The sequence below is a fragment of the Coregonus clupeaformis genome, chromosome 7, assembly GCF_020615455.1.
Source record: "Coregonus clupeaformis isolate EN_2021a chromosome 7, ASM2061545v1, whole genome shotgun sequence".
Classification (NCBI taxonomy): Eukaryota; Metazoa; Chordata; class Actinopteri; order Salmoniformes; family Salmonidae; genus Coregonus; species Coregonus clupeaformis.
Window position 1 is genome coordinate 57,149,598 of NC_059198.1, and position 26,145 is coordinate 57,175,742.

The following is a 26,145-nucleotide window of genomic DNA, read 5'->3' on the forward strand; positions in this document are numbered from 1 at the left end:
TCAATCCGATCGCAGGTTGTAGACAGTGCAGCTTTTCAATGAGAAGGTTCTCGTGTTTGTGGAGATCGCATTCATGGTAAACCCTGCGTATGTCAGCTCAACTGGAAATCACCTTAATCGGATTGAATGTCAGTTACAGCTACACCATCTCTCACACTCAAAGTGGCAGCTCTGGAAATACAAGGACCCAGAAGCAAAAACTATAATTCCTTCTATAACCAGGGGATTGAACAACACATCCAACAGTAGAGTAGATAAACCCCCTGAGTTCAGAACAGACCACAAGATTAAGGCTCAGACCCAAATGTCACCCTATTTCCTATACAGAGGCCCCATAGGGCTCTGGTCAAATGTAGTGCACTTCTTAGGGAATATAGGGAGTCATTTGGGACAGACCCTTAGTTTTACTTAGTATGTGTTGACTTTATGCACCTTCTTGAGGACCCTCCAGCGGTCTTTGAGTTGAACCCCTGCGTGATCCTGGAAGTCGTGTTCCGGGAGGATGCGTGACCACTTCCCCTCCCCGTGACGCTTCACTCCCACCTTCAGCGCAACGTCCAGATCCCACGGCCACTTCTACACAGAAAGCAGTAGGGTTCTACACATTAAAGGGGCAATCTGCGATTGGTACATCCATTTTGGACTTTTAAATTAACTATAGCCATTGTACTCCTGAGTGGCGCAGTGGTCAAAGGCACTGCATCGCTAACTGTGCCACTAGAGATCCTGGTTCGAATCCAGGCTCTGTCGCAGCCGGCCGCGACCGGGAGACTCATGGGCGGCGCACAATTGGCCCAGCGTCGTCCAGGGGAGGGAATGGCCGGCAGGGATGTAGCTCAGTTGATAGAGCATGGCGTTTGCAACGCCAGGGTTGTGGGTTCGATTCCCACGGGGGGCCAGTATAAAAAGATATGTATTCACTAACTGTAAGTCGCTCTGGATAAGAGCATCTGCTAAATGACTAAAATGTAAATGTAATACTTGAAGAATATAACTTATAAATGCCTCATGAGCTTAATTTAACTGTCTTACGCCATCAGAACCATAAATATAAACTTGTTTTAATCCATTGTTTGTAAACATTTCATTTATTTGGATAATTACTAAGATGTACTCTCATCAGTGAAACTGTCAGTATGCTAGTTGACCTATCCCGTAAGTCTTCCTGGTTGTAGTGATGTCAGTGTGCTAGTTGACCTATCCCGTGAGTCTTCCTGGTTGTAGTGCTGTCAGTATGCTAGTTGACCTATCCTGTGAGTCTTCCTGGTTCTAGTGCTGTCAGTATGCTAGTTGACCTATCCTGTGAGTCTTCCTGGTTCTAGTGCTGTCAGTATGCTAGTTGACCTATCCTGTGAGTCTTCCTGGTTCTAGTGCTGTCAGTATGCTAGTTGACCTATTGTGGTGTCGCGTCGAATGCTGATGGGTATTGCTGTCAATCAAAGAATCCACTTAAGCTGTACCGTGTTTTAGAGGCTTTTATTAATATCACGAGGTTACAGCATAAGTTAACAGACCCGCGGAGATCTGGAGAAGCAGTCCCAAATAAATCTCAATGCTTTCTGCCCCACCGTCGTGTTTCCCCCAGTATATATAACCTCCCAAGATGTGGGTGGCTCCCTCTACTGTCCAATCCCCGTGTCTACACCACACTTCCTGTCTGTTGTATGTGGCGTTACACTAAAACAGTCCCTCTTGATACCAAAATCAACATTCTTTCAGTTCCACTCAAAAAAACCTTTAACACCATCATAATCTCAATACACTACACTATCCTGTGAGTCTTCCTGGTTCTAGTGCTGTCAGTATGCTAGTTGACCTATCCTGTGAGTCTTCCTGGTTCTAGTGCTGTCAGTATGCTAGTTGACCTATCCTGTGAGTCTTCCTGGTTCTAGTGCTGTCAGTATGCTAGTTGACCTATCCTGTGAGTCTTCCTGGTTCTAGTGCTGTCAGTATGCTAGTTGACCTATCCTGTGAGTCTTCCTGGTTCTAGTGCTGTCAGTATGCTAGTTGACCTATCCTGTGAGTCTTCCTGGTTCTAGTGCTGCCATTGGTGTTCAGAGTTGTGTTGCTAAGAGTCGTGGTGTTCAGGGTCGTCTCAGATGAGGCTCCTCGGTAGGTCAACCTCATCGACACTGCATGGACAAACAGCATGAGAGACAGAGTCAACTTTATATGGACAAACAGCATGAGAGACAGAGTCAACTTTACACGGACAAACAGCATGAGAGACAGAGTCAACTTTACATGGACAAACAGCATGAGAGACAGAGTCAACTTTACACGGACAAACAGCATGAGAGACAGAGTCAACTTTACACGGACAAACAGCATGAGAGACAGAGTCAACTTTACACGGACAAACAGCATGAGAGACAGAGTCAACTTTACACGGACAAACAGCATGAGAGACAGAGTCAACTTTACACGGACAAACATGTAGCTAGCTAGTTCTTCCACTTGGCATTATAACTATGTTCTTTCTCAAGAGCAATGGAGATCTGTGACATTAGAACAAAGATAATTAAAATCACCCAAGATCTTAAATAGATCTTGTGCGTACTGGCAGCGAGAGAGCGACAGAGAGAGTGGTATACCATACCCCTCTTTCTCCTAAATAATGAGCTCAGGCTTCTTGTCAGACTCTGGTTTCCAGGACTGAATATTCCTTGTTGATAGCAGCGTCTTTTTGGGTCTGAGGAGAAACGCAATATTATCATCAGACCCAAACGGCATCGTATTGGCTGTATAGTGCACGTCTTTTGACCAGAGCCCTGTGAGAAATAGGGATACCATTTGGACTTCCACTTGTGTTATAATTGTTCATATCCGTCTGTGTTAGCAGCTAGCTTAATGACCACATGTACAGGCTTAATGACCACATGTACAGGCTTAATGACCACATGTACAGGCTTAATGACCACATGTACAGGCTTAATGACCGAATGTACAGGCTTAATGACCACAGTCTTAATGACCACATGTACAGGCTTAATGACCACATGTACAGGCTTAATGACCACATGTACAGGCTTAATGACCACAGTCTTAATGTACCAGTACACCCCATGGACAGGACACTAGTCTAGCTCCTGTTTCTGTAGTGAGGCAGTTTGATGTACCAGTACACCCCCTGGACAGGACACTAGTCTATCTCCTGTTTCTGTAGTGAGACAGCTTGATGTACCAGTACACCCCCTGGACAGGACACTAGTCTATCTCCTGTTTCTGTAGTGAGGCAGCTTGATGTACCAGTACACCCCCTGGACAGGACACTAGTCTATCTCCTGTTTCTGTAGTGAGGCAGCTTGATGTACCAGTCCACTCCCTGGACAGGACACTAGTCTATCTCCTGTTTCTGTAGTGAGGCAGCTTGATGTACCAGTACACCCCCTGGACAGGACACTAGTCTATCTCCTGTTTCTGTAGTGAGGCAGCTTGATGTACCAGTACACCCCCTGGACAGGACACTAGTCTATCCCCTGTTTCTGTAGTGAGGCAGCTTGATGTACCAGTACACCCCCTGGACAGGACACTAGTCTATCTCCTGTTTCTGTAGTGAGACAGCTTGATGTATTGACAGACTCTGGACAGGACACTAGTCTATCTCCTGTTTCTGTAGTGAGGCAGCTTGATGTACCAGTACACCCCCTGGACAGGACACTAGTCTATCTCCTGTTTCTGTAGTGAGGCAGCTTGATGTACCAGTACACCCCCTGGACAGGACACTAGTCTATCTCCTGTTTCTGTAGTGAGGCAGCTTGATGTACCAGTACACCCCCTGGACAGGACGCTAGTCTATCTCCTGTTTCTGTAGTGAGGCAGCTTGATGTACCAGTACACCCCCTGGACAGGACACTAGTCTATCTCCTGTTTCTGTAGTGAGGCAGCTTGATGTACCAGTACACCCCCTGGACAGGACGCTAGTCTATCTCCTGTTTCTGTAGTGAGGCAGCTTGATGTACCAGTACACCCCCTGGACAGGACACTAGTCTATCTCCTGTTTCTGTAGTGAGACAGCTTGATGTATTGACAGACCCTGGACAGGACACTAGTCTATCTCCTGTTTCTGTAGTGAGGCAGCTTGATGTACCAGTACACCCCCTGGACAGGACACTAGTCTATCTCCTGTTTCTGTAGTGAGGCAGCTTGATGTACCAGTACACCCCCTGGACAGGACACTAGTCTATCTCCTGTTTCTGTAGTGAGACAGCTTGATGTACCAGTACACCCCCTGGACAGGAAGCTAGTAGTATGTAGTGCACTACTTTTGATCATCGTACTAGGCTATATAGGGAATGGTTTCCATGTGAGGTATGCCACCAGGTGCTACAGAGAAGAAGTGCCAAGTATTTCCTCGTTAGAGTCATTTTAAAATGACGACAAAGTGCATTTTTAACTCTTAACGACTAGCATGGAAACGTTTCTTAAATGAGAGCCATCCCCAGAGGACCAGTGATCTGTGTCCCAAATGGCACCGTATTCCCTACATAATGCATTACGTTTAACCAGAGCCCTGTTCAAAAGTGGTGCACTATATCAGAAAACAGGGTGGCGTTGGGGATGAACATTGGTCTACTATATGACTTCATTACTGTGATATCATATTTAAATATGAACGTGTCTAATTATAGCTAATGATACAGTAAGCCCTTCCTGGAATTCCACTGAAAAGTTAATGAACCATGTTGGTTTCTTATAGGGCTAAGCTCTGGTCAAAAAGTAGTGAACTAGGGAATAGTGTGCTTTTTGACAGTCAGTCACAGGTTCAATACCCTACCCGGAGCAGCAAGTCCGAGGGGAGTTCCTCCAGGAAGCGATCCAGGAAGGTCTGTATGTTCTCCAGCAGACGGTTCCAGCTGAAGCCTGAACGGATGGTACGTGTCCCTCTTACTAACGATCAACGACAGCTTGGTCTCTAAGTTCTGTAGATGAAGGGAGGGAAATATAGCATCAGTGCCAGTCTGTCACTCGCTGTCACATGGCTTAACAATAACCTTGTTTCCACAGTTTACGCGAGTACTGTATAAAAACAAATCACAACAGCTGTGATCGAAACAGGACGTTTCGGAAACAATTTTATAAATGTTGACAGATCATTTGTTCATTCGACATGGTGGGATCTTTTTGTGTCGGTAAAATGTATTATGCGAGAAATGGTGGTGGAAACGCCAAATACACTGCTCAAAAAAATTAAGGGAACACTAAAATAACACATCCTAGATCTGAATGAATTAAATAATCTTATTAAATACTTTTTTCTTTACATAGTTGAATGTGCTGACAACAAAATCACACAAAAATTATCAATGGAAATCAAATGTATCAACCCATGGAGGTCTGATTTTGGAGTCACCCTCAAAATTAAAGTGGAAAACCACACTACAGGCTGATCCAACTTTGATGTAATGTCCATAAAACAAGTCAAAATGAGGCTCAGTAGTGTGTGTGGCCTCCACGTGCCTGTATGACCTCCCTACAACGCCTGGGCATGCTCCTGATGAGGTGGCGGATGGTCTCCTGAGGGATCTCCTCCCAGACCTGGACTAAAGCATCCGCCAACTCCTGGACAGTCTGTGGTGCAACGTGGCGTTGGTGGATGGAGCGAGACATGATGTCCCAGATGTGCTCAATTGGATACAGGTCTGGGGAACGGGCGGGCTAGTCCATAGCATCAATGCCTTCCTCTTGCAGGAACTGCTGACACACTCCAGTCACATGAGGTCTAGCATTGTCTTGCATTAGGAGGAACCCAGGGCCAACCGCACCAGCAAATGGTCTCACAAGGGGTCTGAGGATCTCATCTCGGTACCTAATGGCAGTCAGGCTACCTCTGGCGAGCACATGGAGGGCTGTGCGGCCCCCCAAAGAAATGCCACCCCACACCATGATTGACCCACCGCCAAACCGGTCATGCTGTTTGCAGGCAGCAGAACGTTCTCCACGGCATCTCCAGACTCTGTCACGTCTGTCACATGTGCTCAGTGTGAACCTGCTTTCATCTGTGAAAAGCACAGGGCGCCAGTGGCCAATTTGCCAATCTTGGTGTTCTCTGGCAAATGCCAAACGTCCTGCACCAGTGGACGTCGGGCCCTCATACCACCCTCATGGAGTCTGTTTCTGACCGTTTGAGCAAACACATGCACATTTGTGGCCTGCTGGAGGTCAATTTGCAGGGCTCTGGCAGTGCTCCTCCTGCTCCTCCTTGCACAAAGGCGGAGGTAGCGGTCCTGCTGCTGGGTTGTTGCCCTCCTACGGCCTCCTCCACGTCTCCTGATGTACTGGCCTGTCTCCTGGTAGCGCCTCCATGCTCTGGACACTACGCTGACAGACACAGCAAACCTTCTTGCCACAGCTCGCATTGATGTGCCATCCTGGATGAGCTGCACTACCTGAGCCACTTGTGTGGGTTGTAGACTCTGTCTCATGCTACCACTAGAGTGAAAGCACCGCCAGCATTCAAAAGTGACCAAAACATCAGCCAGGAAGCATAGGAACTGAGAAGTGGAGTTACATTGTGTTGTTTAAGTGTTCCCTTTATTTTTTTTGAGCAGTGTATTAATAACCATCATATCGAAGTAAACTTGGAGTCACGTGATGATATGGTGTGTGGTTCTCTCACTACGACTCGGGAAACCATGCAGTTTATTAGGCTACAGATGAAATCAAATCAAATGTTATTGGTCACGTACACATATTTAGCAGATGTTATTGCAGGTGTAACGAAATGCTTGTGTTCCTACCTCCAACAGTGCAGTAGTATCTAACAATTCACAACAATACAAACAAATCTAAAAGTAAAAGAATGGAATCAAGAAATACATAAATATTAGGACGAGCAATGTCGGAGTGGCATTGACTAGAATACACACTAACTGTAAGTTGCTCTGGATAAGAGCGTCTGCTAAATGACTCAAATGTAAATGTAATGATGAAAATCCGATGGAAACACATTGAACTTTAGATTTCTATTCGGCACATGAAAAACTTAAGCGAAAAAGTAAATTTTTTTGTGTGCAACAAGTCAGTTTGGTGGAAAAATGCTCATATTTTCTTTGTGCAGATTTTAGAATATTCCCATGAAAATCTGTCGCCAATTGGATGGAAAACCTAAGCTATTGACAGCAATGGAGTTGGTAAAGAGCACACACAGATCTGGGACCAGGCTAGAGGAAATAAGATTATCACCACACATTGAGCTATTGTTAAAGTAACTGTCCAGTGAAAATCTCACTTTTAAAAGTTAATATTGTATAAACTCACACCTAAATAATGTTTTTGATTCATCCTATACTCGTGGCCAAAGCATAAATCAGAGAAAACCCCCCACACGTAAAACCCCCACCCCAAACATTTATCTCAAAAAATGTTTGCTATTTCCTCATAATCAGGGGATGATGGCATCCTCCTGTGGAGGATGAGCTGGCCAATCAGCGGTCTGCACACATTCATATGTTTAATGACTGGGATACGCCCACACCATAATGTTGTAGGGGTACGCCCACGCCATTCCAACACAGAAAAGCTGCTTTTTTAACATTCTTAATTAAAACATTTTGGAAGGAAAACTATTTCACTCATAGCGTAATTAATTATAGGTCATATTTCATAAAAATCTGGAAACACTGGACAGGTAATTTAAAGTCCCGGTCATAGAAGTACTCACCTGTGGGATTTCACACTCCCTCCTCATGCCGTTTCAGAGCAGTTCCCTTTCTCTAGGCACACAGCAACACTCTGGGAGGGAAGACCAGTCAGTCAGCTCATCGGTACTATACACACAGAATGCAAGGCCATACCTAGAAGTCTATGGTCGGCTTCACGGCTTCCTCTCAGAATAGGAGTGCTGATCAGATCTAGGATTAGGCTTTGGTCGTCCATGTCCACCTTTTTCATTGGGATCTACAAGGCAAAACTGACTCCCAAATCAGCATTCCTGCGCCGAGACGCTTGATACGTATGTCCCCTGGTCTCGTTAGTGGGTGACAAATATAATGTATTGCTAAAGGTGGACAGACGATACACAGAAGACATGCAGAGAACAGAAACCAACAAATCAAATCACCTGAACATAGAGTAGGTTGGTGACTTGCTCCAACAGTGTGTCATTCGCCTCAGTCTCTTTCAGAGACGCCCAGACACCGACAGCTGACAACAGAGGCGACAACCGCTCGTCTCTGTCGAAGGGGACGTCTACAAAAAACAACACACTTTGCATCACACCACAACACCACAAGCTACAGGATTCACGGTATGTTGCCGCTAAAAACAATTGGGCAATGTTTATACACCGAGTGTACAAAACATTAGGAACAACTTCCTAATACTGAGTTGCACCCCCTTTTTGCCCTCAGAACAGCCTCAATTCGTTGGGGCATGGACTGACTCTACAAGTTGTTGAAAGCGTTCCACAGGGATGCTGGCCCATGTTGACTCCAATGCTTCCCACAGTTGTGGCTGTTCTTTGGGTGGTGGACCATTCTTGATACACACGGGAAACTGTTGAGCGTGAAGAAAACCAGCAGCGTTGCAGTTCAATATTAGGAAGGTGTTCCTAATGTTTGGTACACTCAGTGTATGATTCATTTTCAAACAGCCCCATCTTTACCTCTTTCTTTGTCGGCATTCACCTTTTATATTGCTATTGATTTGCCGGCAACCGAGCAAGAGACATTCAACTTTCGACCTTGTTGTTGCAACTGTTGTCATGGTAACCGTAGGCAGCCACGATCAGTTCTAAATTCCTCCGACAGGACAGAATGCAATAGATGTGGTAAAGAGGTCATTGGAACACAGAAGAGGACACCAGTTTGGCGCACATTCAACAAATCTGATCTAACAAAGTGGATATTCGTCAAGTCCGTCATGATTGATGTATTGTAACAGGGCCCACAATGTTTGTTGTTAAAGTCCGATTTGGATACATTTGGCTGTTTTCTCTGCATGACATTTAGAAGTTGTCCCCTTTTCAGGTTTAGAAGAAGTGCCTGCTAAATGCTAACTCCCGTTCGTATATAAGCTGGTTAGCATAGCTAGCATACAGAAATCGGTGGTGGTAGTCAAAGTCGTTTTTAACTGCAATGAAGTTTATTGGTGACGATGACATGAACATTTATTAGGGTTGACATCCATACAAGCGTTATACTCTGATTTTTACCTCAACATAACGTGAAATACACATATAAACAACATCCTAAATGTAGGGTAATTCTGCTGGGGGCAACGAGGAGAATCGGGATCTTTCCCCCACACGTTTCCATGGCAATTCCATTGTTTGTGTCGAGTTCCATTGACCTCTTTACCAGAGATAGAACAATGAGCTGTTTCACCGGATGTGTAAATCTGAAGCATCTGGTTGGCATTTCCACTGACCACCAAATATAACCTAGTGGCCGGCAGTGGGAGAAGATTGAGCGAGATGGATTTTGGTTGGCATTCTGCACATTTTCTCATCAATGAAACATTTGATCTCAATACAGTTCTGTTCCCAAAAATTAAAATTGGTTACAAACAGACTGGACTAAGTTTGGTAGACTTTACCCTTTGCCAATGTTTCTAAATATTGCGTTGTTTAGAAGGAGTTTAAGGGTGAATTGAGTTATAGCACACAGCGTACGTGAATATGCAAATACATGCTAGAAGGCACCAATAGGATCTTGGTAGCTCGTGCTTGGCTCTGCCCACTATGATTAATTTGCTCGCATTGGAAACGACCGGCTCCGGTCTATATTGGGTTAGTTACACAAATCTTTGTCTTTACCGCATCTCTGCACTAATTTAATTTCTGTATATACACAAAACTATGTGGACACACCTTCAAATTAGTGGATTCGGCTATTTCAGCCACACCCGTTGCTGACAGGTGAATAAAATCGAGCACACCGCCATGCAATCTCCATAGACAAACATTGGCAGTAGAATGGCCTGTACTGAAGAGCTCAGTGACTTTCAACGTGGCACCATCATAGGATGCCACCTTTCCAACAAGTCAGTTTGTCAAATTTCTGCCCTGCTAGAGCTGCCCCGGTCAACTGTGAGTGCTGTTATTGTGAAGTGGAAACGTCTAGGAGCAACAATGGCTCAGCCGCGAAGTGGTAGGCCACACAAGCTCACAGAACGGGACCGCTGAAGTGCGTAAAAATCATCTGTCCTCAGCTGCAACACTCACTACCGAGTTCCAAACTGCCTCAGGAAGCAACGTCAACTCAATAACTGTTTGTCGGGAGCTTCATGAATGAGTTTCCATGGCCGAACAGCCACACACAAGCCTATGATCACCATGTGCAATGCCAAGTGTCGGCTGGAGTGGTGTAAAGCTCACCGCCATTGGACTCTGGAGCAGTGGAAACGCGTTCTCTGGAGTGATGAATCACGCTTCACTATGGCAGTTTGACGGACAAATCTGGGTTTGGCGGATGCCAGGAGAACGCTACCTGCCCCAATGCATAGTACCAACTGTACAGTTTGGCGGAGGGTGGCTGTTTTTCATGGTTCGGGCCCTTTAGTTCCAGTGAAGGGAAATCTTAACGCTGCAGCATACAATGACATTCTAGACGATTCTGTGCTTCCAACTTTGTGGCAACAGTTTGGGGAAGGCCCTTTCCTGTTTCAGCATGACAATGCCCCTGTGCACAAAGCGAGGTCCATATAGAAATGGTTTGTCGAGATAGGTGTGGAAGAACTTGACTGTCCTGCACAGAGCACTGACCTCAACCCCATCGAACACCTTTGGGATGAATTGGAATGCCGACTGCGAGCCAGGCCTAATCGCTCAACATCAGTCCCCGACCTCACTAATTATCTTGTGGCTGAATGGAAGCAAGTCCCCGCAGCAATGTTCCAACCTTCTCAGAAGAGTGGAGGCTGTTATAGCAGCGAAGGTTGGACCAACTCCATATTAATGCCCATGATTTTGGAATGAGATGTTCGACGAGCAGGTGTCCACATATTTTTGGCAATGTGGTGTATGTTTTGGTAATTATATGAGCTGGCTAGCGAGCTAGATACTGTAGCAAAGTTAGCTAACAAGCTAGCGAAAAAAACTAAACATTGTCTAGAAAGTTGCTTTTAGTTGCCTGGCAAGTTAGATTTACATATCTGACTAGCTGTCATGCAGAGATGTCATGCAGACTGATGAGATGTCATGCAGACTGATGAGATTTCATGCAGACCGTTGGACCAGATGGATCAAATCAAATCAAATCAAGCTTTATTTATACAGCACGTTTCAGACATGGAATGCAAAACAATGTGCTTCACAGGAAAAAAACAAATAAAAAACTATGAAAATAAAAGCTGAAATATTTACTAAACAAACATAAAACTAAAAACTAAAGAATGACAAACTGAACGACTAAAAAGCACCCTGAGGAAAAGCTAAAAAGATGATTTAATATCTCTTTTAAATATGTCCACAGTTTCAGCCCCCATCTGGTTCTCTGGCAGACTATTCCAGAGGCTGGGGGTATAGTAACTAAAGGCTGCCTCTCCATGCCTCTTGGTCCAGTTTCAGCCCCCCATCTGGTTCTCTGGCAGACTATTCCAGAGGCTGGGGGCATAGTAACTAAAGGCTGCCTCCCCATGCCTCTTGGTCCTAGGCTTTGGGAGAGTTAAAAGGACAGAGGACCTGAGGGACCTACTGGGAACGTAACTTAAAAGCATGTCTGATATGAATTGGGGTGCACAATCATGGATTGATTTAACAACCAATAGAAGAATCTTAAAATGAATTCTAAAACTCTAAAGAGTTTTCCAGTGCAGAGACTTTATAACCAGTGTAATGTCTTCGTCTGGTCTTGGTCAGTACCCGTGCTGCAGCATTCTGTACGTTTTGCTGTTGACCAATGGCTTTCTTGGGTGGACCAGACAGGAGAGCATTACGGTAGTCAAGCCTGCTTGTAATAAAAGGACGAGTCTCTCTGTATCAGCCTTAGAAAGAAACGTCCGCAACTTGGCAATGTTCTTCAGGTGGTAAAAAGCTATTTTAGTCACATTCCTAATGTGTGATTCAAAATTTAGTTCAGAATCTAAAGTAACACCCAGGTTTTTTACCGGGTGGTTAATCTTTATTGCCCGTGAATTAAAATGTGCGTCTAGATTCTCTCTCTGTGCTTTGGCTCCAACAGTAAGTACCTCAGTCTTGTCTTGATTTAGGATCTTGATTGAGGAAGTTGTGATCCATCCAAGTACTTAAATCACTACGGTATAATAATTTATCCGTGGTGACAGAGAAATGTAAAGTTGTGTATCGTCTGCGTAGCAGTGAAAATCAATTATGTGCTTTCTGATAATGGGTAACAAGGGGTAACAAACAGTACCAGTCAAAAGTAGTCCCACTAAGCCCAAACCAGATGGAATGGCGTATCACTGCAGAATGCTGTGGTAGCCATGCTGGTTAAGTGTGCCTTGAAATCTAAATAAATCACAGACAGTGTCACCAGTAAAGCACCCCCACACCATGATGTTGAGATGTGTCTGTTAGTTGAACTCTGTGAAGCATTTATTTGGGCTGCAATTTCTGAGGCTGGTAACTCTAATGAACTTATCCTCTGCAGCAGAGGTAACTCTCGGTCTTCCATTCCTGTGGCGGTCCTCATGAGAGCCAGTTTCATCATAGCGCTTGATGGTTTTTGTGACTGCACTTGAAGAAACTTTCAAAGTTCTTGACATTTTCAGTTTTGACTGACCTTCATGTCTTAAAGTAATGATGGACTGTCATTTCTCTATGCTTATTTGAGCTGTTCTTGCCATAATATGGACTTGGTCTTTTACCAAATAGGGCTATCTTCTGTATACCCCCCTACCTTGTCACAACACAACTGATTGGCTCAAAACGCATTAAGAAAGAAATAAATTCCACAAATTAACTTTTAAGAAGGCACACCTATTAATTGAAATGCATTCCAGGTGACTACCTAATGAAGCTGGTTGAGAGAATGCCAAGAGTGTGCAAAGCTGTCATCAAGGCAAAGGGTGGCTATTTGAAGAATCTCAAATATATAATATGTTTTGATTTGTTTAACACTTTTTTGGTTACTACATGATTCCATATGTGTTCTTTCATAGTTTAGATCTCTTCACTATTATTCTACAGTGTAGAAAATAGTAAAAATAAAGAAAAACCCTTGAATGAGTAGGTGTGTCCAAACTTGACTGGTACTGTATATGAATTGAACAGTACCAGACCCAAAATCGAACCTTGTGGAATGCCACGTGATATGTATTTTCTCTGAGTTATGTTCACCAAGGGTGACAAAAACAACAACTCTTGACCGGTTAAATAAGTCGAAAACCAATGTAGAACTGGACCGGAGAGGCCAACCCACCTCTCCAGTCTGTCCAGAAGGACATCATGGTCAACAGAGGCCAACCCACCTCTCCAGTCTGTCCAGAAGGACATCATGGTCAACAGAGGTCAACCACCTCTCCAGTCTGTCCAGAAGGACATCGTGGTCAACAGAGGCCAACCCACCTCTCCAGTCTGTCCAGAAGGACATCATGGTCAACAGAGGCCAACCCACCTCTCCAGTCTGTCCAGAAGGACATCATGGTCAACAGAGGCCAACCACCTCTCCAGTCTGTCCAGAAGGACATCGTGGTCAACAGAGGCCAACCCACCTCTCCAGTCTGTCCAGAAGGACATCATGGTCAACAGAGGCCAACCCACCTCTCCAGTCTGTCCAGAAGGACATCATGGTCAACAGAGGCCAACCCACCTCTCCAGTCTGTCCAGAAGGACATCATGGTCAACAGAGGCCAACCCACCTCTCCAGTCTGTCCAGAAGGACATCATGGTCAACAGAGGCCAACCCACCTCTCCAGTCTGTCCAGAAGGACATCATGGTCAACAGAGGCCAACCCACCTCTCCAGTCTGTCCAGAAGGACATCATGGTCAACAGAGGCCAACCCACCTCTCCAGTCTGTCCAGAAGGACATCATGGTCAACAGAGGCCAACCCACCTCTCCAGTCTGTCCAGAAGGACATCATGGTCAACAGAGGCCAACCCACCTCTCCAGTCTGTCCAGAAGGACATCATGGTCAACAGAGGCCAACCCACCTCTCCAGTCTGTCCAGAAGGACATCATGGTCAACAGAGGCCAACCACCTCTCCAGTCTGTCCAGAAGGACATCATGGTCAACAGAGGCCAACCCACCTCTCCAGTCTGTCCAGAAGGACATCATGGTCAACAGAGACCAACCACCTCTTCAGTCTGTCCAGGAGGACATCATGGTCAACAGAGGTCAACCCACCTCTCCAGTCTGTCCAGAAGGACATCATGGTCAACAGAGACCAACCACCTCTCCAGTCTGTCCAGAAGGACATCATGGTCAACAGAGACCAACCACCTCTCCAGTCTGTCCAGAAGGACATCATGGTCAACAGAGGTCAACCCACCTCTCCAGTCTGTCCAGGAGGACATCATGGTTAACAGTGTTGAATGCAGCACTTAAGTCTAAGCGTACAGAGAGCTGTTTGGCATCTGTGTTGGCGCTAAGATCATTTACCACTTTAACTAAGGCTGTCTCTGTGCTGGTGGTGGGCACCAAAACCAGATTGGAATTTTTCAAAAATACTGTTGGCACTTAAAACATTATTTTGCTGTTTGAACACCAATTAAGAATGGAAGGTTGGAAATTGGCATAAAATTGCTAAGAGCTGAAGAATCTAGATAACTTTTCTTCAGAAGTGGTTTCAACATAGCAGTTTGTAGTGCATTGGGGAAAGTGCCTGTGAACATGGAGTGATTAACAATAGCTTGCACTTCTTCAGATATGCAATTAAAAACTGTTTTGAAGGTGGTGGTGGTGGTGGGGGATAGGATCGAGAAGGCAGGTAGAAGGGTTCAGCTGTGATATCACTTTCCTGAGCGTGTCTGTGTCAACCAGGGAAAATAAATCCATAGTGCCTTTGCGTGGTAGGCTAGGGCACATATCAAACTTCTCATCAGGTCTTGCTTGACTAATACCCAGCCTAATGATGGTTATCGTATCTCTGAAATATTCCACAAACTCATCACATTTAGATGTGAAGGAAAGTTCACATAGGTTTGCGGGGGTAGGATTTATCTGGCCATATTGGTCGAGAAGAGCACCCCGGCAGGTAGCCTAGCGGGTAGGAGCGTTGGGCCAGTAACCGTAAGGTTGCTAGATCGAATCCCCAAGCAGACAAGGTACAAATCTGTCATTCTGGCCCTGAGCAAGACTTGGATGTCGATTAAGGCAGCCCTCCACACCTCTCTGATTCAGAGCGGTTGGGTTAAATGCGGAAGAAACATTTCAGTTGAATGCATTCAGTTGTGCAACTGTATCCAAGAGGTATCCCTCTTTCCCCTTTCTAATTGCCTTGTTAGACAGGGCATTCAGACCCCTTGACCTTTTCCACATTTTGTTACGTTACAGCCTTATTTCAAAATGGATTCAATTGTTTTTTCCCCCTCATCAATCTACACATAATACCCCATCATGACAAAGCAAAAACAGGTTTAAACATTTTAGCAAATGTATTAAAAATAAAAACTGAAATATTACATTTACATAAGTATTCAGACCCTTTACTCAGTACATTGTTAAAGCACCTTTGGCAGCGATTACTGCCTCGAGTCTTCTTGGGTATTGTCACTAGCTGATGTGGATGCGGTGTAGGAGTCAGGCGCAGGACACAGAGGCTCAGTCAAACACGACTTTACTAGACGTAATGACAATACAAAATAAAGGACCTCGAAAACACAGGAGGCGTGCGAACTTTTTGGTCTTGCTTATCGTTACACACTGTTGTGCACAACAGTGTGTAACGATAAGCAAGACCAAAAAGTTCCACACAGAAGACACCAACGGACAGGCGGACAATAACACACAAACTCACATACACAAAGCAGGAAACTTATAGGTCACATAATTAGACACAAACGGACACAGGTGCAACAGACAGACCAAACCAAACAAACATCGAAACATCCAACGGTGGTAGCTAGGACTCCGGGGACGACGAACGCCGAAGCCTGCCCGAGCAAGGAGGAGGAGCAGTCTCGGCCGAATCCGTGACAGTACCCCCCCCCTTGACGCGCGGCTCTAGCCGTGCGCCGACCCCGGCCTCTGGGACGACCAGGAGGACGCGGAGCAGGGCGCGTGGCATGACCACGGTGGAACTCAGTCAGGAGGAATGGATCTAGGATATCCCTCCTAGGCACCCAGCACCGTTCCTCCGGGCCGTACCCCTCCCACTCCACGAGATACTGGAGACCCCCCACCCGACATCTCGAATCCAAGATGGTCCGGACCGTGTACGCCGGAGCTCCCTCGATGTCCAGTGGGGGCGGAGGGGTCTCTCCTATCTCACCTTCCTGGAGTGGACCAGCTACCACCGGCCTGAGAAGAGACACATGGAACGAGGGGTTAATATTCTTATAATCAATAGGCAGTTGTAACCTGTAACACACCTCGTTCAATCTCCTCAGGACTTTAAAAGGCCCCACAAACCGCCGACCCAGCTTCCGGCAGGCAGGCGGAGGGGCAGGTTCGAGTCGAGAGCCAGACTCGATCTCCCGGTGCGTACACCGGACCCTCACTGCGGTGGAGATCGGCGCTCGCCTTCTGTCGACGGATGGCCCGCTGCAGATGGACGTGTGCAGCGTTCCACGTCTCCTCCGAGCGCCGAACCCACTCATCCACCGCAGGAGCCTCGATCTGGCTCTGGTGCCATGGTGCCAGAACCGGCTGATACCCTAACACACACTGGAAAGGGGTTAGATTGGTGGAGGAGTGGCGGAGAGAGTTCTGTGCCATCTCTGCCCAGGGGATATACCTTGACCACTCCTCCGGCCGGCCCTGGCAATAGGACCTCAGAAACCTACCTACATCCTGGTTAACTCGTTCTACCTGCCCATTGCTCTCTTGTTGGTAACCCGAGGTAAGGCTCACCGAGACCCCCAAGCGTTCCATGAACGCCCCCCAGACTCTGGAGGAGAACTGGGGACCTCGGTCAGACACTATATCCTGGGGAACCCCGTAGTGCCGGAAGACGTGGGTAAATTGTGCCTCAGCGGTCTGTAGGGCAGTAGGGAGACCCGGCATTGGGAGGAGACGACAGGCCTTAGAAAACCGATCCACAACGACCAAAATGGTGGTATTCCCCTGGGAGGGGGGAAGGTCGGTCACAAAGTCCACCGAGAGGTGAGACCATGGTCGTTGTGGAACGGGCAGGGGATGTAAATCCCCCTGGGCAGGTGTCTAGGCGCCTTACAATGGGCGCACACCGAGCAGGAGGAGACATAAACCCTCACATCCCTAGCTAACGTTGGCCACCAGTATTTCACGCTAAGGCAGTGCACTGTCCGGTCAATACCTGGATGTCCAGAGGAGGGTGACGTATGAGCCCAATAAATAAGCCGATCACGAACCTCGAGCGGAACGTACGTCCGCCCCACAGGACACTCTGGGGGAGTAGGGTCGGTACGTAACGACCGCTCGATCTCCGCATCGACCTCCCACACCACCGGAGCCACCAGACAAGACTCCGGCAGTATGGGAGTGGGCTCAATGGACCTCTCCTCTGTGTCATACCGCCGGGACAGGGCGTCTGCCTTACCGTTCTGGGACCCTGGGATGTACGTTATTTTAAAAATGAACCGAGTTAGAAACATATTCCACCTAGCCTGACGAGGGTTTAATCTCCTAGCTGCCCGGATGTACTCCAGGTTACGGTGGTCAGTCAGAATGAGGAAAGGGTGTTGAGCCCCCTCAAGCCAATGCCTCCACACCTTTAGGGCCTGAACCACGGCTAACAGCTCCCTGTCCCCTACATCATAATTTCGCTCTGCCGGGCTGAGCTTCTTAGAATAGAACACACAGGGGCGGAGTTTAGGTGGCATGCCGGACCGTTGCGACAGTACTGCCCCAATACCGGCCTCTGACACGTCCACCTCTACTTGGAATGGTAAAGCGGGGTCCGGATGCGCCAGCACCGGAGCCGAAGTGAACAGGTTTTTCAGTTTAACAAATGCCCTGTCCGCTTCAGCTGACCACTGCAAACGCACCGGGCCCCCCTTCAGCAGGGACGTGATGGGAGCTGCCACCTGTCCAAAGCCCAGGATAAACCTCCGGTAGTAATTAGCAAAACCCAAAAACTGCTGCACCTCTTTAACAGTGGTTGGAGTTTGCCAATTACACACGGCTGACACACGGTCAACCTCAATCTTCACACCTGACGCGGACAACCGATAACCCAAAAAGGAGACGGACTCCTGGAAAAACAAGCATTTCTCTGCCTTGACATACAAGTCATGCTCCAACAGCCTCCCCAACACTCGACGCACCAGGGCTACATGCTCGGCTCGTGTAGAAGACTACACTAGGATGTCGTCGATGTACACCACCACACCCTGCCCATGCATGTCCCGGAAGATCTCGTCCACAAAGGATTGGAAGACTGAAGGAGCATTCATTAACCCGTATGGCATGACGAGATACTCGTAATAACCCGAGGTGGTGCTGAATGCTGTTTTCCATTCATCCCCCTCCCTAATGCGCACCAGGTTGTACGCGCTCCTGAGATCCAACTTTGTGAAGAACCGCGCTCTGCGTAATGATTCAGTCATACTCGCAATCAGAGGAAGAGGATAACTGTATTTAACCGTGATCTGATTGAGACTACGGTAATCAATACACGGGCGCAAACCCCCGTCCTTCTTCTTCACAAAGAAGAAACTTGAGGAAACCGGGGAAGTGGAGGTCCGTATATATCCCTGTCTCAAGGACTCGGCTATGTAAGTCTCCATAGCCGTTGTCTCCTCTTGAGACAGGGGATACACATGGCTCCGCGGGAGTGCTGCTCCTGTTTGGAGGTCTATCGCACAATCCCCCTGTCTATGAGGTGGCAACCGTGTCGCCCTTGTCTTGCTGAACACGAGTGCTAAATCCTCATATTCAAGGGGAATGCGCATTGCGGGCACTTGGTTCGGACTCTCCACCGAGGTCGCCCCTACGGAAACACCTAGACATCTCCCTACACACTGGCCACTCCATAAGAGCCCTCTGTTGCCACGAAATGGTAGGATCATGAGTGCTTAACCAGGGAAGCCCCAGCACCACGGGATACGCAGGAGAGTCGATCAGATATAACTGAATGGTCTCCTCATGACCCCCCTGCGTCGTCATCTTAAGTGGTGCTGTGACTTCTCTAATCAACCCCGACCCCAGCGGCCGGCTGTCTAGGGCATGGACAGGGAAGGGGGCTTCCACCGGCCGGAGGGGAATTCCTAACCTTGAACAAAATGTACGATCAACAAAATTCCCAGCTGCGCCTGAATCTACTAGCGCCTTATGCTGGGAATGAGGTGCCACCTGTGGAAATCTCACAGGTGAACAACAGAGAGCTCTGGGTAAGTGGGGCGCCTACTCACCTGAAATGACTCCCCAGTGTGTGACCTGTTGTCCCCTCCCCCAGGAGACCCTCCCCAGCACCTAGCCGCAGTGTGCCCTCCACGGCCACAGTTGGTGCAGGGGACGGCCCCCCTCGGGTTCTCTCTCCTCCTCTCTCTAGTGTGTTATTCTGTCACTAGCTGATGTGGATGCGGTGTAGGAGTCAGGTGCAGGACACAGAGGCTCAGTCAAACACGACTTTACTAGACGTAATGACAATACAAAATAAAGGACCTCGAAAACACAGGAGGCGTGCGATAACGCACAACAGTGCGTAACGATAAGCAAGACCAAAAAGTTCCACACAGAAGACACCAACGGACAGGCGGACAATAACACACAAACTCACATACACAAAGCAGGAAACTTATAGGTCACATAATTAGACACAAACGAACACAGGTGCAACAGACAGACCAAACCAAACAAACATCGAAACATCCAATGGTGGTAGCTAGTACTCCGGGGACGACGAACGCCGAAGCCTGCCCGAGCAAGGAGGAGGAGCAGTCTCGGCCGAATTCGTGACAGGTATGACGCTACAAGCTTGGCACACCTGTACTTGGGGAGTTTCTCCCATTATTCTCTGTAGATCCTCTCAAGCTCTGTCAGGTTGGATGGGGAGCATTGCTGCACAGCTATTTTCAGGTCTCTCCAGAGATGTTCGATCGGGTTCAAGTCCAGCTCTGGCTGGGCCACTCAAGGACATTCAGAGACTTGTCCTGAAGCCACTCCTGCGTTTTCTTGGCTGTGTGCTTAGGGTCGTTGTCCTGTTGGAAGGTGAACCTTGGCCCCAGTCTGAGGCCCTGTGCGCTCTGGAGCAGGTTTTCATCAAGTATCTCTCTGTACTTTGCTCCGTTCATCTTTGCCTCGATCCTGACTAGTTTCCCTGTCCCTGCAACTGAAAAACATACCCACAGCATGATGCTGCCACCACCACGCTTCACCGTAGGGATGGTGCCAGGTTTCCTCCAGATGTGACGCTTGACATTCAGGCCTTTTACTGAGGAGTGGCTTCTGTCTGGCCACTCTACCATAAAGGCTGATTGGAGGGGTCGTAGATTTACCACGAGTAGGTGGCTAACAAGCTGTTTAGTTAGCTATCTAACTGAATGGCTGTCTGCTTGGCTACTCTGTCACCATGCTCTCTCAATTTGGTTAAACTAAAATAAACTTTAAGAAACTTAGACCTCAGGTTCCTATGAACAATTTGATATGCAGCAATTTAGACTGCATTTGTTATTGCTAATGCGACTAGAGATTAACCAAAGAGCTGTTTTTAGCTGCTAGCTAGCTAGGTAGTTGAGGGGGGAGAGAGAGGAACATTGCTTGGCACCTCTCTCTCTCTCTCTCTCTCTCGCTCTGTGTGACAATACAGACGCTCATTCTGTTTTGTTTGATATTATGTTTAACATATATCTTGCTTGTATGGATGGCCTCTAATAAGTAATAATAATAATTTATATAGCGCTTGAGATAAACATAATGAGATAAACAGTCATTAGAAAGTTCATGGCTTGAGTGGTCATCCGAGGGAGGTGGTCAAGTGGGAAGAGAAAGTCCGGGTCTCAAGGAGTCTCGCTGTCTCTGGCTTTTCCATCGTAGAACTCAGTCAGATGAAGTTTGAGCTAAACCACTGCAGTCCATAGACTCCGTAGTAGGTAGCTAGCATGGAACCCTGTATTATCGGCACATTCAACAGCGTTTAATAACTATAATACCTTCAACAGTGTTATCGTGTGATCAAGCCATCAATGTTATGTGATTATTGGTGTCGTGAAAATGTTAGCTAACGGGTTAGCAATTAGTATGTTTGACATTTCAGTGGAAGTACTACTATTATATCAGCTTTTTAATAAGCGGATTAGCAAATAAATACGTCCCGTATTATCGGCATACGGTCCCCAGTTATTGGTTATTTCAGTTATGTGCATTGACATAAACAATGAAAACACTGTTGGAGTTTGTGTTGCAGAAGTGCACTTGGAAAGTAAAGGAAGAAATCCACAAGATGGGTTCAATAAATAAATATATATATTATATTTTAGACATTTATTTTTTTGTACAAATAAATAATTTCATATGAACACAAACAATACAAACAATTAAATCTCCGTATATTGTCACAAAAATCACAATAAAAATCCAGCTCCACCGCTACCTCTGGATCCCACTGCACACAGTGGAACCAGTCACAGCACAACCACGGCACCTCGGATCTACACTCCTGAGAGGAGCTTGCAGGCGGATCACGCTCCCCGCAGCGAGCACAGCAGGTGGTGTCTTCTTTTATAATTTTTTTAAATAATAATACAAATTGATTAATATGGTTTTGCAAAATGTAGAAGTTCTTCAACAACAATAGTAATTGATACAACTGAGAGAGAGAGAAAAACAGATGACGAAGTACCTGAGAGTGGTGCCATGGGTGGTGTGACAGACTTGTAGTGTAGATTTTCTCTTCCTTTTCTGTGCTGCAGTTTGAGAAAAAGTTGTGTTAGACAGAGCATGTTTCATGAAAAAAACCCTTTTCAACTTTTTTACATCAATAACTCTGGAGGAAGCTGCAGAGGTTTTGGAGGAGGTGGAGATGACTTGAGGGCCGGTGCTAAGGACTGTAGATATGTAAAGAGAGATATATATATTTTTTACATTGCTGTTTTATAAAACAGAAAACAAACAGTCATTTTTTTCATTTAGATGGGGGGTGCCATCAATAATTGTTAAAAGTGATACAGACCCGTTATAATTAGCTACATTAGCCCATAGAAACTGAATTTGTCTTTAGCTGCCTATTTAGCTAACGTTAGCTTCCGTTACTAACTAATTTTAACTTCCAGCGTCGAAAACGTTCGGTTGAATCGAGTTGTGAATTGAGAGAGAAAGTGAAGAGTTTATCTGTTCTTTTGTTTTTTGAAATGGAGTCTCTCCCAAATGAAGTGCGGTTAGAACATTTATCCCAAGACCAATGCAGTGTAACATTGTAAAGCTTTTGGTCGTGTAGAAAGTGTTTGCAGAAGGGAGAAACTGGTTGCATGACCACCATCGAGAGCATCCCGACTGGTTGTCTCACCGCCTGGTATGGCAACTGCTCGGCCTCAGACCGCAAGGCGCTACAGAGGGTAGTGCGTAAGGCCCAGTACATCACTGGGGCCAAGCTTCCTGCCATCCAGGACCTCTATACCAGGCGGTGTCAGAGGAAGGCCCTAAAAATTGTCAGACTCCAGCCACCCTAGTCATAGACTGTTCTCTCTGCTACCGCACGGCAAGCGGTACCAGAGCGCCAAGTCTAGGTCCAAGAGGCTTCTAAACAGCTTCTACCCCCAAGCCATAAGACTCCTGAACATCTAATCAAATGGCTACCCAGACTATATGCATTGTCCCCCCCCTCCCTATTTTACACTGCTGCTACTATCTGTTTATAATCTATGGATAGTCACTTTAATAACTCTACCTACATGTACATACAGTGGGGAAAAAAAGTATTTAGTCAGCCACCAATTGTGCAAGTTCTCCCACTTAAAAAGATGAGAGAGGCCTGTAATTTTCATCATAGGTGCACGTCAACTATGACAGACAAAATGAGGAAAAAAAATCCAGAAAATTACATTGTAGGATTTTTTATGAATTTATTTGCAAATTATGGTGGAAAATAAGTATTTGGTCAACAAGCAAAAGTTTCTCAATACTTTGTTATATACCCTTTGTTGGCAATGACACAGGTCAAACGTTTTCTGTAAGTCTTCACAAGGTTTTCACACACTGTTGCTGGTATTTTGGCCCATTCCTCCATGCAGATCTCCTCTAGAGCAGTGATGTTTTGGGGCTGTCGCTGGGCAACACAGACTTTCAACTCCCTCCAAAGATTTTCTATGGGGTTGAGATCTGGAGACTGGCTAGGCCACTCCAGGACCTTGAAATGCTTCTTACGAAGCCACTCCTTCGTTGCCCGGGCGGTGTGTTTGGGATCATTGTCATGCTGAAAGACCCAGCCACGTTTCATCTTCAATGCCCTTGCTGATGGAAGGAGGTTTTCACTCAAAATCTCACGATACATGGCCCCATTCATTCTTTCCTTTACACGGATCAGTCGTCCTGGTCCCTTTTCAGAAAAACAGCCCCAAAGCATGATGTTTCCACCCCCATGCTTCACAGTAGGTATGGTGTTCTTTGGATGCAACTCAGCATTCTTTGTCCTCCAAACACGACGAGTTGAGTTTTTACCAAAAAGTTCTATTTTGGTTTCATCTGACCATATGACATTCTCCCAATCATCTTCTGGATCATCCAAATGCACTCTAGCAAACTTCAGACGGGCCTGGACATGTACTGGCTTAAGCAGGGAGGCACGTCTGGCACTGCAGGATTTGAGTCCCTGGCGGCGTAGTGTGTTACTGATGGTAGGCTTTGTTACTTTGGTCCCAGCTCTCTGCAGGTCATTCACTAGGTCCCCCCGTGTGGTTCTGGGATTTTTGCTCACCGTACTTGTGATCATTTTGACCCCACGGGGTGAGATCTTGCGTGGAGCCCCAGATCGAGGGAGATTATCAGTGGTCTTGTATGTCTTCCATTTCCTAATAATTGCTCCCACAGTTGATTTCTTCAAACCAAGCTGCTTACCTATTGCAGATTCAGTCTTCCCAGCCTGGTGCAGGTCTACAATTTTGTTTCTGGTGTCCTTTGACAGCTCTTTGGTCTTGGCCATAGTGGAGTTTGGAGTGTGACTGTTTGAGGTTGTGGACAGGTGTCTTTTATACTGATAACAAGTTCAAACAGGTGCCATTAATACAGGTAACGAGTGGAGGACAGAGGAGCATCTTAAAGAAGAAGTTACAGGTCTGTGAGAGCCAGACATTTTGCTTGTTTGTAGGTGACCAAATACTTATTTTCCACCATAATTTGCAAATAAATTCATTAAAAATCCAACAATGTGATTTTCTGGAGAATTTTTTTTCTCAATTTGTCTGTCATAGTTGACGTGTACCTATGATGAAAATTACAGGCCTCTCTCATCTTTTTAAGTGGGAGAACTGGCACAATTGGTGCAATTGGTACTTTTTTCCCCACTGTATTACCTCAATTACCTTGACTAACCGGTGTCTCCCACACATTGACTCGGTACCGGTACCCCCTGTATATAGCCTCGCTACTGTTATTTTACTGCTGCTCTTTAATTATTTGTTACTTTTATTTCTTATTATTTCTTATATATGTTATTTTATTTTTTGGGGTTATTCTTTCTGGAAAATGCATTGTTGGTTAAGGGCTTGTAAGTAAACATTTCACTGTAAGTTCTACAGCTCTTGTATTCGGCGCATGTGACAAATACAATTTGATTTGATTTGAGATGTACAAGATGTGGAAAAGATCATGTGTGTTATAAAAGTGAAGAAAATGTGACATGTTGTAATTGCGGTGGGAATCATGAAGCCACGTCTTCTGAATGCCCCACAAGGGTGAAAGAGAATGAAGTGGCCAAAGTCAGGGCAGCACAGAGCATTTCATATGCAGAAGCTGTGAAAAGGGTTTGGTTGTTTGATTGTTGCACCAGAAGAGTCCATGGTAGTCGCTGCAGGCTGCAGGGGTTGTTGCCTTACACCAAGAGGATCCTGACATTTTAAAAGTTAAAAAAGGTGGACTGTGGCCTTTATCGCAATGGTGATAAATGGCACTGCCAAGGTGGAGAGGAAGTCCAGGAAGATAGATATCATTGTGGAAGCGGTTCCTGGGACTGAAAGACTTCTCGGCGGAGGAGTTACATGGAGCAATGTCACAAGTCGTACCAACCTCTCAGGCCCTAGAGCCGGAGAAGGGAAATATGTATACTGAACAAAAATATAAACGCAACATCTAACAACATATTTTACTGAGTTACAGTTCATATAAGGAAACCAGTCAATTGAAATAAATAAATTAGGGCCTAATCTATGGATTTCACATGACTGGGAATACAGATATGCATCTGTTGGTTAAACAAAAGTAGGGTCGTGGATCAGAAAACCATGGTTTGACCACCATTTGTCTCATGCAACGCGACACATCTCCTTCACATAGAGTTGATCAGGCTGTTGATTTTGGCCTGTGGAATGATGTCCCACTCCTCTTCAATGGCTGTCCGAAGTTGTTGGATATTTTGGCGGGAACTGGAACACACTGTCGTACACGTCAATCCAGAGCATCCCAAACATGCTCAATGGGGGACATGTCTGGTGACTATGCAGGCCATTTTCAGCTTCCAGGAATTGTGTACAGATCCTTGTGACATGGTGCCGTGCATTATCATGCTGAAACATGAGGTGATGGCGGCGGATGAATGGCACGACAGTGGACCTCAGGATCTCGTCACGGTATCTCTGCGCATTCAAATTGCCATAGATCAAATGCAATTGTGTTCGTTGTCCGTAGCTTATGCCTGCCCATACCATAACCCCACCGCCACCATGGGGCACTCTGTTCACAACGTTGGCATCAGCAAATCACTCGCCCACACAATGCCATACACGTGGTCTGCGGTTGTGAGGCCGGATGGACGTACTGCCAAATTCTCTAAAACGGTTTCTGACAGTTCGGTTATGCAAACCCACAGATTCATCAGCTGTCCGGGTGGCTGGTCTCAGACCGTCCCGCAGGTGAAGAAGCCGGATGTGGAGGTCCTGGGCTGGCGTGGTTACACGTGGTCTGGGGAGGTCCTGGGCTGGCGTGGTTACACGTGGTCTGGGGAGGTCCTGGG

General features: G+C 46.3%; 1 protein-coding gene across 1 annotated transcript in view; it reads right to left on the reverse strand.

Annotated features, from left to right (window-relative positions):
* Positions 1–408: 408 nt before the first annotated feature.
* Positions 409–26,145, reverse strand: part of LOC121570283 (potassium voltage-gated channel subfamily B member 2-like) — a 317,002-nt gene continuing 291,265 nt past the window's right edge. Inside the window, exons 5-6 of the mRNA XM_041881751.2 lie at positions 8,063–8,190; positions 409–576 (exon numbers count right to left, since the gene is read on the reverse strand). Of these exons, the coding sequence (XP_041737685.2) occupies positions 409–576; positions 8,063–8,190 (296 nt within the window). The remainder of the gene's footprint in view (positions 577–8,062; positions 8,191–26,145) is intronic.